Source organism: Canis aureus, chromosome 8 (genome assembly GCF_053574225.1).
Source record: "Canis aureus isolate CA01 chromosome 8, VMU_Caureus_v.1.0, whole genome shotgun sequence".
In the NCBI taxonomy this organism is placed as follows: Eukaryota; Metazoa; Chordata; class Mammalia; order Carnivora; family Canidae; genus Canis; species Canis aureus.
Genome location: NC_135618.1, coordinates 20,366,880 through 20,380,895, shown reverse-complemented (window position 1 = coordinate 20,380,895; position 14,016 = coordinate 20,366,880). Strand labels below are relative to the sequence as shown.

Below are 14,016 nucleotides of genomic sequence, written 5' to 3'. Positions count from 1 at the left end.
GTCGTTCCCTGGCAACCACAGTCCCCCCTGGACGATCAGCTGAACTCCTTGCCCGAAAGGTTTTCCTGAGAATGGACTTGTCCGACCTCCATTTCTCAGGTGGGTTGTGTGCTTGGGCCACACAGCTCTCTCTGCTGCAACTATGGCAAAATCCAGACTCACCAACCCCATGTGGAGCAAGTATATTCAGAAAACGGCCCCCAGACTTCCAGGCCTCCCTTGTCTCAGCCTAAAGGTCTCACCCTCCAAACCCCACGGTGTCTCTCTAAGAAGGGCTAGGACTGTGTTTCCTGAATACCAGGCCTGGGCTGTTGGATCACATTGTACAAATGGTGGTGGTTTCTTCAAAGGTCCTGGGCACTGAAATCCTGGGGACTCCGTGTCATCTATCATGGCCTTAGTCACTAGAGCTGCCCATCAGTCAGCTTGAAACAGTTCGCTTTTCGCTACGCAAGAGGTTTTAAAAACAAGAGGAAACTTTTTTTTTCCAATACAGAAATTTCTTATTAAAAAACTTGGAGGCCAACATTGAAAGCATGGTTTGTACACAACATTTTTGGAAGAACAAAGTGAATACAACCAAATATATTAAAATGGTTTCAATTACCGGCATTGACACAAAATTAGTGCAAAAAAAAAAAAAAAAAGCCAACTACAATTGCACAGATAGTGGCTCTTGGATCTTGAAAGTGAACTTGATCTGTGACCTCTCCCATTATCCAAGTGAGAAATGAGAGCTTGGGCTTTTGTCTGTGGTTGACTGTGATACATGGGACTCTTCTGTTCCATCGGAGACGAAAATCATAACTAGCCTCCTAGCAGACGTGCCCTGAAGTGATCTTGTCAGGGATGCACTCGTGTAACCCGCGTCTTTCTTTGTCCCTTGTCTTGAACCGCAGGGGAGACGGCGGGAAGGCAGCAGGTCCCCACCTCGCCGCCGGCCTCGGAGAACAGCAGCGCGGCCCACAGCATCGGCAGCACGCAGAGCACGCCCTGCTCCAGCAGCAGCGCCGCCTAGCCACCTGCCACCCCCGCGACCAGGCCGAGGGCCCAGCCACGTGTCCACGCTTGCCAGCCTTCGTCGCGGTGCCCTTGTAAAGAGAGGGAATGTCAATCTAAAGACCACCTGTTGTACTCCTCCCCCCCCCAGGGCTAACACCCCCACCCCTGGACTTCTGTGCCACACTAGAACTCCCGGGGGGAAGCCACGGTGGTGGCCTTCTCTGCCAGCCCCGCACAGGCTTGGGGGGTTTTCAATGTGAAACACATGCCAGTTTTCAAAATGCTGCTTTGTCCAGGTAAGACTATCCATGATCTGGGGGCCCGGAGACTCACCCTGACTCAAGGAGTTGGTAAGAGGATAGTAAGCAGACGGTAGGACCAGTGAGGAGATCTGGCCAAAGATTCTGGTATAACCGAACCAAGATGTAAAACGAAAGGAATACTTCAGGATTTCCTGTGTTCCTTCACGTCTAATTTGCACCTTCTGGACGCACACTTCTCACTTTGCTGTCACACCCTCTCGGGGCTGATGTTGTGGCTTGATGGGTGCTGCCCCCAGGGACCGCATCCTGACACGCATCACAGCAACATTCCTTTCTTGTGCCCTGGGCCAAAACCAGTGCTGATGACTTTATCAGCATTCCCCCTTCTCCCACACCCGCACACCGACTGCAAAAATGTCTTAATGCAAGTTCTGTGATTTCTTGATAAGCCTAAAGAAATTGAAAATAGCCAAAATCTAGGACTGCAGATTTGTGCCCATTTATGACCTTGTGCTCTGAAAAACTAAATCGGGGCAAATGTAGTTTTAAAGTAGAAGAGGAATTTGCACAGTAATATATATGCAAGTATAGGTATAGACTATGTCATCTGGCACATTCGTTTTCTCAGTTAAAAAAAAAAAAAAAAAAAGAGAAAATTCATTCCCCTTTTTAAAATGTCCTGCGCCTCAGAGTTGGAAGTTATTCTTAAATGTGTTTGGGAGAATGAGTGTTTCCACTCAAAACACGTCAACCTTTTAAATAGACCCTTTTGTGAAAAGCAAAGCTTTTGCTCGTGCATTGCACGGCAGATCCTGTTGGATTCCGGTTGGTTATCTGAACAGTGTCACCAGTTCTGCCAAGAAAGTGCTGAGATCTAGGAGAGGGCACTCATGTGGACTGCTTTAGTTCTCTTGCCTTAAGTATATTCCGAACTCAAAAAGGATTTGAGGTGGATTTTATTAAAATGGAATAATATGATGCCACTTTGCAGCTAAAATAAGCTCAACTGATACCTCTGTGTTAAAAAAAAAAAAAAAAAAAATGCCAGAGGGAAATTTCCATGCCAATACATTTACTACTGAGGATAGCTTCACTGCAAATAAATATTAACCTTTTTCCAGAATTCTCCCCAAAATGACTCAGAATCCCACAAACAGAAAAGGCCAAACCCTGCCCACAATATTCATAAACAAATCTCACTGCCCTTAAAATAAAGAGTTGTACCTAGTTCTCTGAATGGAACCCTAAGTAGAAAATGTTGATGGCACCCAAGACCTGTAGGCAGTGTCTGTCGGGCACATGAGTCGGTGGAGATACTGGGAGTCATTGATATGATACTGATAGATCATACTAGTCGCTGCTAGGACAGACCTATCACCAGTCATAGAGCAATACTCTGATTTGAGAAGTGTAGATACTCAATCTGGATAATATTAACCAAAACAAATTACTTGAGAGCTAAGATTTCCAGGCTGTCTACATTGATTTCTTGAAAATTTTGCAGATTGCCACATACAAATGAAGATAGGAGATTAGAGAATTTATTTCCTTCAGTTAACTTTTTAACACAAGGGTATCAGAGTGGAGGACTTAGATGATGCTACCTGTGTTTGAAAATAATGCGCTTTGCCTAACCTTCAGCAGAATGTATTGTTTTAGCATATTCTATGTATAAAAAAGTTTAAAGATGTCTTCAAAGAAGACTAGAGTCTTTAAGTCACTTATAGCTATATTTTACTACAAAAATTTGTGTATAAAGATATATTTAAGTGTTTTCGATAAATTTAAATTACTCCATATGAAATGTTTAATTTCAGTTACTGTGAATTCTTTTGATCAGTTCTTTGCTGTTTAAAAAACCCTTTCCATCCTGTTAAAAAGAAAATTAGCCATTAAGAGGTATTAAAAGACCCAAATCTTCAGATGGACAGGGTTAAAACACTTTTTGTGATTATATTTAAAATGTATATTTTTGAGAGAGATGCTACATTGCCAATGAGTTTATAAATAATTTAAAATTAATCTACAAATTTATGGATGCAAATCAAAAGATTTTAAAAGAAAAAAAACAATCACCTTTTATTTGTTTGGATCTTACTGTCAGTAGTAGTATTCAGATCAAGAAATCCGTGTTGGTAAACCTGATCCCATGTTTAATTGGAGAGTGGACGTCAGTAAATATCTCAGAAATATTTCCAAAGAAAGTGTTATCTCCCTAGCTTCGTATTACATTTCCAGTTGCTTCATACTTCACAGTTTCAGTACAAAATACAAGCTATACTTTATAGCAAGTTCTGCGATTGTCTTTAAAACTGTTGTTATATTCCAGTTAAATGCTTCTGTCTACAGTCTTTTCTTACTTCTGCAGGCTACATCCTAATTCACAGAGGCCGTTTTGTTTTGTTTGTTGTTCAAGCTAAACCGATTGTTGAAATGCTCTCAACACCCAAGGCAGAGGGTCTAATACCCTGTAGCTTCTCACCACAATTACTCTGTATTTTCAAAGTGAGAGACACCTCTTCTGTTTAAGCTGTCCCTGTAGCATTTTCTACACAAACAAACAAAAATGGTCTTTTCCTTGTCTGTAATAAGATTGTAAACCCATTTTCTGTGTGTGTTCTGTAGTAGGCATGATTGTGGGTGTGTGGGGCTGCGCACATGCGTGCCAGTCTTTTCGTACTGTAACTACCTCATGGCGTGAGTGATGGTTGTACTGCCGGTTGTGTTAACAGAGCAAGTTTTGTTGGGCGAATTGTGTGTGTGTGTGACCTTTTTTTCCTGTTTGTTTTATCTGGGGGTTGTTCATGAAACTGACAGATGTTTTTCTAAAAAGGACTATTATCAGTTTCCAAATACAATACTTCTCTCTTCTGGTTTTTCCTGAGTGAGCCTGATTTTGTTGCTGTTTTTCATCTATCAGGGTAAAAAGAGTACCCTTGAAAATCCCTGTGGCCAGTTTGAACACCCCTGTTGTATTCTTTTCTCTGTTCAATGTGTTGGCGATTTATGAACATGCTTAGATGTATAGTTTTGATAACCACAGTTTTCAGTCCTTTATCTGTGCATAATAAAAAAGATATATATCAATTTATTAACGTGTGTCTCGTTTGTCATCATTAAATTCTACCCTCAGGATGATAGAACTTTTTCCTTGTGGCTTCTTTTTTTTTTTTTTTTTAAGATTTTATTTATTCATGAGAGACACAGAGGGAGAGCCTGATATGGAACTCAGATCCCAGGACCCCAGGATCATGGCCTGAGCCAAAGGCAGACACTCAACTACTGAGCCACCCAGGTGCCCCTGCCTTGTGACTTCTGAATTGTTCATTTGTTCCAACTGTGTTGGTGTGGAGTCAGGACTGAAGAGCCTAAGAGAAAGAACTAACTCAGAGCAGAGGGAAAGAATGGATAGACTAGAAGAAATGACACCAGGAGCTGTCACTGTCTCGGAAAAATGTGGTGGGAGACTCAGAAGTGGATATCAGCCCCTGAATCCATTCCTGGCCTTTCTGTCAACCTCCTAGAACCAAGGGCTGAGAAATAATAGTATTGGCATCTCCAAATAACCCAGTGCCACTTCCAGCATTCTCTATGGATCTGGATACCATCACCTTATAGCTGCCTAAGCCAGAAATCTGGAAATCTAACTTGACTCCTCTTTGGCTTTCCACCACCAAATTAATAAGTCCAAGTTTATTCAACCTCTGGAGTATCTCTTCCTTCAAACCACCTACTTATTTCTACCCCTACTGCTGTTACCCAGAATCCAAGGCCCATTATCTCTTAAACTACTACAACCACCTAACTAATATGCTGACTTCCAGATTTGCCCCCTACTAACACCTTCTCCACTATGCAACCAAAAGAATTGAGAAAAGGTTCAAATCATGTCACTTTCCACTCTAGCCCTTCCCTCCACTTGCTTTCAGGATAAAGTTCAACCTCGTAGGCATGGCTTCAATGGAATAATCTGCCTACTTTCCCAGCTACTTATTTCATCTCTCTGAAGCTCAAGTTCTTTTTAAATAAATAAATAAATAAATAAATAAATAAATAAATAAATAAATAAATAAATTTATTTATTTATTTATTTATTTATTTATTTATTTATTTATTTATTTGAGAAAGAGCACGCAGAGGGAGGGACAGAGGGAGAGGCAGAAGCAGGTTTCCCACTGAGCGGGGAGCCTGACAAGGGGCTTGATCCCAGGACCCTGGGATCAGGACCTGAGCTGAAGGCAGCCACTCAACTGACTGAGCCACCCAGGCGCTCCTGGAACTCAAGCTCTATGTGGCATATCCCCCACTAGACAATTATATCATGAAAACAATAGCTTGGATTTTTACTGTTAAGGATTAAATTATGGTATTGAATATATGTTTACAAACTGCCCACACATGTCCCTACCTTCTCCCCTTTTGAGAATTAGTGAGTTAGATGGTTAGAAACAGACACTCAAAATGGTCATCCCTCCCCGCAGTACCTCCTACAGGTAGGTGCCCACACAGTGGGAGCAGTGTGAGGAGCGTAAGCAGCATTTCACTCCAGTAAGGTTGAAGCCCTTGTTACAGATGACAGTCCAGCCATTTTCAGTACCAAGATTTTGTCCTGGAGCCAGCACTTCTCTGAGGACAGAGGGAGAAATTGGCAGGTCAAATGATTTTTCTTCCATTAAACTGTCTTTTTATCTACTGTGGCAGAAACTTAGGCGATGCATAGATGAGCTTCAGAGAGTCTATTAAGTACCTGAAATTGTATGTAAAATTTTGCATGGGTGTGTCAGAACTTCGTGTTTGGGGAGTTTTTGGTTTATAGCCTTTTTTTTTTTTTCTTTTTAGAGAGAGACAGAGCTAGTGAGTGCAGGGGTTGGGAGAAGAGGGGCAGAGGGAGAGGGAGAGAGAGAATCTTAGACAGTCTTCATGCCCAGTGCAGAGCCCGATCTCACGACTCTGAGATCACGACCTGAGCCAAAACCAAGAGTCAGACACTTAACTGACTGAGTCACCCAGGTGCCCCGGGCCATAGCGTTTTTGTAGTTGCATCTTCTGAAATGTTTTCTTGCACACACAATTAACATGCATGTATAAAATTAATACAAATAATACATGTAGCAGAGGAAAAGCTCCCATAATCCGCACTTAGAGGTAGTAATACTGATTTATTGTGTGTATTCCCAGTCATTTCCTTGGTCATATCAACATGTACATGTCACTCTAATGCATAAGATCATAGCGTTTGTGACTTGCCTTTTGCAGATGGCATATCTTCCTATCAGGTTTTATGAGTAGTGATCATCACTTTTTTACTAGACTTTCCTTAAGTTGCCAAAATAAAATATGGTCATTTAAGGTAGTAAAATAAAACAGTGCTCTTGTCCAGGCACCTCCTTGGAGGAAGTGATGTTAACTGCCTTTTTTCTAACTCAAATATATGAAGCGTGTTCACAGATGGAGGAATTTTTGTTTTGTTTACTAAAAATGGGATCACAATATACATACTCTGAAACTTGCCTTTTTCACTGAACATGGTCCTCCTAGGTTAATAGATATGAAGCAAATTCATGCTTTTAATGGCTATATAATATTTCATACAATTAGCTAATTTACTAGTGATGGACATTTAGAAGTATTATTTTTAGGGTTTTGCCAAGATCCCCTGTTCCATTTGTTGTCTTTGTATACATGTCCTTGCATTCTAGTGTGCTAAAGCAAAATGACCATTGTCACAGAGAAACTGACAGATTCATCATCATCGATTTTAACATATTACTTATAGAAGTTGATAAATCACAAAGATTTGGATATGGAAGATTTGAACAATGCAATTAAGCTTGATCTAATGGCCACACACAGAATCCTGTACCCCCAAACTTGAGAATTTGTACATACAGGATATTTGTAAAAATTGACTACTATTAAACCATAATGGAATTCTCAGCAAATATCACAGAGCTTAATTATACTGGTCAAGTTCTTTAACCACAATCCAAATAGTTCAGAAGTTAATAAGAAAAGGATAATTTAAAAATATTCAATACATTAAAAATTTTTTAAACTTCTAAATAATTTAGAAGTCAAAGTACTCTTAATAGAAATTAGGAAATATGTAGATTTGCAAAATAATGAAAATACTCCTCAAACATTGCATCCAAGTCAGTAATTTATGAGAAATTTATACTTGTAAAATGCTTATGTTGGAAAAAAAAGAGAAACATTGAAAATGAAAGTATATCCAATGTAGCAAGTTAGGAAAAGTGCTCTAAAGTAGTAATTACTTTAAAAGACTACTAGAGATAGACAAAAATTGAGAAAAATAAGCACATGCATTAGGAATGAAAAGACAAAACAAGATATTGCAGAGATTTTAATAAATAAGGGATCAGCATAAACAACTTCATTCTAATAAATTTGAAAACTTACTATGTGGTGATGTGCTGTTGCGGGTCCTGTTGGGGGAACAGAAACCACACTGGATATTTCAATATAGGAAATGAACATAATGAATTGGTTAAGCGAGTGTGCCTGATGGCTGAAAAGGCAAAATGGGAACACCGAGGTAACGCAGAATTAATAAATGTAGGAAAAATTACCTCTTTAAGGCTGAAGATTGTCAGAACTTGCAGTGGGCAGGGGTTTGCTGAGTTCCAGCACCAGAAGGAAAGGGTAGAGAGGGCACTGGGAGACCAGAGCTTAGTATATGGCAATAAATGATTTCCTGGAAAAACTAATTTGCCAAAAACAATTCAAGAAGCAACAGAAAATCGGAAAGATATTTAATCATTAAGAAAATCAGTGATTAAAAAAAAAAAAAGAAAATCAGTGATTTAGGGGCATCCGCACGGCTCAGTTGATTAAGCCACCAACTCTTGATTTCAGCTCATGATCCCAGAGTACTGGGATTGAGCCCCACATCTGGCTCTGCACTTAGCAGGGATTCTCCTCCCTCTCCCTTTGCCCTTTCCCCCCCTCTCTAAGATAAATCTTAAAAAAAAGGAAAGAAAAAGAAAAAGTCAGTGGTTTAGAATCTACTCATAATGAAACAGCACAAAAATAAGAAAACAAAACAAAACAAAACCACTGCCAAACTCAGTTGGTTTTACATCTAAATTCTACCAAGTAGTCAAAGAATCAGTAACACCAGATCATGATGAATCTTTTATTTGGGGGATGATAAGTCAAAAGGGATGAGTTTTTTAATATCCATACCTATTACCACATTACTTTCTCTAACAGTTATAGCAAATCACACTGCCACAGCCTCCTCATCAGCACTCGGCATGTTGAAACAGAACTTGCACTCTGGGCATCAGACAGCCTGGGTTTGAATCTTGGCTCTGCCATTTACTAGCTGAGCTATTTCCTTAATTTAAAAGAAACCTATTTCTCAGCATTATCAATATTAAATGATATAAGTCCATATACAAAAAGTTCAGTATATTATCGACTAATCAATAAATATCATCTATTATTCTTACCAGCATTACATATTTTGTATTTTGCCAATCTGATAGTTGAAAACTTATGTCACATTATTTGAATTTGTATTATCTCCATTGCCAGTGAGGTTTTTGGTTTTTTATCCAGTAAGCGCTACACCCAACATGCACTTGAACTCACAGTCCTGATACTGAGTCACATGCTCTACTGACTGAGCCAGCCAGGTGCCCATTGCCTGTGAGTTTTAAGTTGTTATCATATATTAGTCTTTTCCAGGTCCAGAAGTACATTAACATTTCCTTTGCCCATTTTTCTACTGAGTTGTATTTTACTTAATTATTTCTATATTAGTAATATGATAATGTCACACATCATATATGACAAATATGTTTCTAATCTATGGTGATCTTTTAATTCATTCTGCTTATAATGAATACTGCCAAAATAAAATGTTTAATTTTATGTAGTTGAGTATTTCTCTTTTCCTCTTGGCTTCTGGGTTTCCTGCCTTGCTTAGGCTCTAAATCAAAATATATGCTAATACTTGTATTAATTTATTTTTAAAATTTAAATCTTTATTCCATATTATTGTGATGGTATGAGGATAGGGGCCTATTTTTGTTTTCTTCCAAATGATTACTCAATTCCACCAGAAGCATTTATTAAAAAGTTCATTTATTTCCCATTGGATTAAGATTTTGTAAAAGAGTGGTGTGAGTGATCTGGCCTTAGAAGATATTAACATTTAGCATAAAATCTTATAATAAAAATAGTATGGTAGTAGAATAGGAAGAGTTAAATAGATTACTAAAATAGATCATCAGGAATAGATCTAATTCATTGGGACCATAACATATGACAACTAGTCATAGTTTCATTCGAGTCTTAAAGGATTCCATGACCCATAATAAGACACATAGGTTGTCTAATTTTTGCTGTGAAAAAACAGATCTGGTTTTTTCCTGTTCTTTAAAAACATTTAGGAAAAAAAAGTGTTAGCCCACCTGGCTGACTCAGTTGATAGAGCATGCCACTCTTGATTGTGGACTTGTGAGTTTGAGCCACATTGGGCATAGAGCTTATTTAAAAAAAAAAAAAAAAAAAAAAAAAAAAAGGAGGGCACCTCAGTGGCTCAGTTGGTTAAGGGTTCAGCTCTTGATTTTGGCTCAGGTCATGATCTCAGGCTCATGGGATCAAGTACAGCATTGGACTCCATGCTCAGCAGAGAGTCTGCTTGAGATTCTCTCTTTCCCTCTCCCTCTGCCCCTCTGCCCACTCATGGATGCTCTCTCTCTCTCTCATTCTCTGTCAAAAAAAAAAAAAAACAAAAAAAGGAAAAAGAAAGAAAAAGAAAAAGGAAGTTGTCTGAAAAACAAATATTTGATTAATATTGGGTCTACCTCAAACTTCTCATGGTTCAACATGGCTGAGCCATTATTGATGTTACTCTAGTGGGCTGGAGGGCAGAGCATCCAGCCAAAGAGGATTGTTTTTAAGATGTCACAATTTTTCTTGTTAGGGTTTTGACTTGCTTGGAACCTGTAACCCCTTCCTTCTTCCTTCTTTCTGTTTATCCCTTTTGGAATGGGAATTATTGGAGAGGAAAAATAAATTTCCCTCTACCTTTCTGAGTTCTTAGCTGTGATCCCTGTAATAAAATATATACCAGAGGGAAAAAAAACACATTTATTAACATGTGTACCTCATCTATACATGGGATATACCCAGTGAAAAGAGGAGGTGGCCTTAGAATTCAGGATTAAATGCCATTTTATTTATTTATTTTAAATTTTTATTTATTTATGATAGTCACACACAGAGAGAGAGAGAGAGAGAGAGAGAGGCAGAGGCACACACAGGCAGAGGGAGAAGCAGGCTCCATGCACCGGGAGCCCGACGTGGGATTCAATCCCGGGTCTCCAGGATCGCGCCCTGGGCCAAAGGCAGGCCCCAAACCGCTGCACCACCCAGGGATCCCCTTAAATGCCATTTTAAAAGGGAAAGGGGAGGAGAGTTAATAGGCCTCTTAGGGGAGAGCAAATGGCTTTTATGGGAGATGAATAGACTCTTAGAAGAATAGATGAGAGGTATGATAGTGACAAACCTGGGTGTGGTGTCAATTTCCAGTCTCTCTCTCCCATGATGAGTCAATCTACCCTGATTGTTAAAGTTCTCAGGAAGAGCATTTAGGATAATTGAGTTCCTTTTGGAAGATCTGCCTTTAGCTAGAAAAGGGAGACTTCAGAAGTCCCTTCCCGCATGTGCTGTTTTTCAAGTACTTACAGCTCAAAGTAATCAATGTACCAAAGTGGGTTATTTTGGGGAATGGCATGTTCTGAACTCCGACAGATTCTGGGTGGCATAGTCTGCTACCCTTCAGATTGTCTACCCTATGCCTGTCCCACAACTGTACTTTGGAAGCACATAACTTGTCTGGTTTCACAGGTTCACAGCTGGAGAAGAATTTTGCCTCAGGGTGAATCATACTTACCTCCATTCTCATTCATATATGATTTAGATGATATTTAGATGAGACTTTGGACTTTAGAGTTGATGCTGAAATCAGAACTTTGGTGGCTGTTGAGATGGAATAGACATATTTGGCACATGAGAAGGACATGGATTTGGAGGGCCAGGGACTCGATGTTCATCTCCTTCCATGTGTTCATATGTTGAAAACCTAATCTCCAGTGTGATGCTGTTTGGAGATGGGCTTTTGGGAGGTGACTAGGTCATGAGGATGGAGCTCTTTTAATGCCATTAGTGCCCTTATAAGAAGAGACAGAAGAGAGCTTGCTTCTCCTCCCACTCATGTGAGGATGTAATGAGAAGACAGACATCTACAAGCCAGGAAGTGAGCTCTCTCTCACCAGATACAGATCTGCAAGCTTCTTGATCCTGGGCCTCCAGCCTCCAGAACTATGACAAAGAAATATTGTCGTGTAAGCCACCCAGTCTGTGGTATTTGATATAGCAGCCCGAGTTGGCTAAACATAAATTCATTTCTGTTACTCCTCCTCTTCCTTCCCTCCCCATAAAGGCTCATGGAAAAATTAATATCAGCTAATCAAACAGCATTAGTATTTATTTCTTCCAGCCACTTGTGAGGTTATAAAAATTCTGTAAAGTGAAGAAATATTACTAGATAACATTTTTAAGACAAATGCAGAAGTCTTTTTTGTTCCAAAACAAGCCAAACCCATTTGGCATTGTTTTTCCCTAACACGATATGTTTAAAAATGTGCAAGTGACTGGTTTAAATTTTATAGATGCTGATGGTCTAAAGTTTGAGTTTGGGCATATTGGCTGCATTTGTGTCTAAATTTCTCTAAACTTTTTCAGAGGAACTGAACACTGCCCTTTATGCAGATTTAATTTCACACATATAATCAAGCTCATATGATATCACCTCTCCATAAAATGTCATAGCTCAAATTGATTTTTAATTATCTCCAATTACCGCCTCTGAGATTTCATTAAAAAAAAAAAAACTTTCAAGTAGATCCACATGACTGAAATGAATTCTTTTTTTTTTTTAAGATTTTATTTATTTATTTGAGGATGGGGTGCAGAGCACAGGGGGAGGTTAAGAGGGAGAAGCAGGGATCCCTGGGTGGCGCAGCGGTTTAGCGCCTGCCTTTGGCCCAGGGCGCGATCCTGGAGACCTGGGATCGAATCCCACGTCGGGCTCCCGGTGCATGGAGCCTGCTTCTCCCTCTGACTGTGTCTCTGCCTCTCTCTCTCTCTATCATAAATAAATAAAAATTAAAAAAAAAAAAGAGGGAGAAGCAGACTGAGCCACCCAGTCACCCATGAACTCTAAAAAAGAAACGAGGATCAGGAGTGTGCATACACACACACACACACACACACACTTACATCTCAGCCATTTTCTGCTTTCTTTTTTATTAACATATTCTCGATATTTTCTTGCCCCAGAATATGATCTTTTATAGACTATAGCACACCATCTGTACAAGAAGGATGGGCAAGGACAAGAATGTCTCAGCTTTAAAACCCAACTTGGTTCCTTCCACTTGACCGATCAAAGATCCAAGGCTGAAAAGTCTTCATAAGTAATTTGGGTGGAGCAGCTTATGCTGGTCTGTTACTCATCCTGGTTCATAAACTGCCTATGACATAGTTCCTGCAGAGAACACAGTGCACTGGACAAGAGTGTTGAAATAATGCTGAATTTCAAAAAGAGAAAAACACATGGATTCTGTTTGGTGAAGGGAAGGGTAGAAAGAGTGAAGACCGAAATATTGGTATTAAAACCCAACCCAGATAATAAGAATATACCCTAAAAGTAGAAAACAGAGCCTCAAGTCGTTTCTTCATCAGAAACACAAACTTGGGGGCACCTGAGTGGCTCAGTCCATTAAGCCCCTGCCTTTGGCTCAGGTCATGATCTCAGGGTCCTCAGATGGAGCCCTGCGTTGGGGGGTCTCCGCTCAGCGGGGAGTCTGCTTCTCCCTCTCTCTCTGCCACTCCCCCTGCTTGTGCATGCTATCTCTCTCTCCCTCAAATAAATAAAAAAAGAAACACTTCTAGAGTCACAGGTCTTGATTCAAGATAAGTACAACATCTGCCAGGGAGTCTTTCCATCAGGCAATCTAGTTATCAAACCTTAAGTGAAGAGGAAAGGTGAAAACAAAACCTTCTTAGCCTATCAATTAGCCTTAAAAGTAGAAGCATCTGCTGGAGCATCCAACGGGACTCCAGGGAAGTCCACTGTTCCTCCACCACAGTTCCAAGAGAAGGTAAATCAGCTGTTGTGAGCAAATGGCAAAAATGACAAATCTTTGACCCAGCCAGCCAGTCCCCATTTTGCCTGCTTGATTTTTCCCTTTCAGTATATTCTCAGAATGCCAATGTGTGTGATAGAAACTCTAGTTACTGCAAGGAAACAGTCGCAGGAAGTGTAGGAAGCAGGAGAAGTATGTCATAGAAAGAAGATTTGGTTTCAAGTCATTTCACACCTGTGGGTCTGAGCTGACCTTCAGTGAAGAAAAATGGAAGCAACTCTTAGGAGACCCACCTACTCTGCAGGGGAGAGCCCTCCTCCTGCCCCCTGCCCAGGGCTCCCTTCCTACCCACCTGCAGGGACTTCTCACCCTGTTAACATCTCCTCACATCATAAGGTCCTTCGTGGCTCTGCTGGTATACACCTTTCTCCATAGAACCTTTGGAACTGCCCCATCTGTGAGTCATTTTAACTCCTTTCTGAGCTCTGGTAGCACCATTGTGCACCCCATTGCTCATGGCACAAGCCTCTTATTTTCCTTATTTTCCATCAGCAAGTGCTGTTGAC

At 40.2% G+C, this 14,016-nt stretch overlaps 1 protein-coding gene across 6 annotated transcripts in view; it reads left to right on the top strand.

Moving 5' to 3' along the window:
* TGFBR3 (transforming growth factor beta receptor 3) overlaps positions 1–4,356 on the top strand; it is a 194,706-nt gene extending 190,350 nt beyond the window's left edge. For all 6 annotated transcript variants that reach the window (XM_077905403.1, XM_077905401.1, XM_077905399.1 and 3 more), the window contains one exon: positions 900–4,356. In XM_077905403.1, coding sequence (XP_077761529.1) covers positions 900–1,018 — 119 coding nt within the window. In that variant the 3' untranslated portion in view covers positions 1,019–4,356. The remainder of the gene's footprint in view (positions 1–899) is intronic.
* The last annotated feature ends 9,660 nt before the right edge of the window (positions 4,357–14,016 follow it).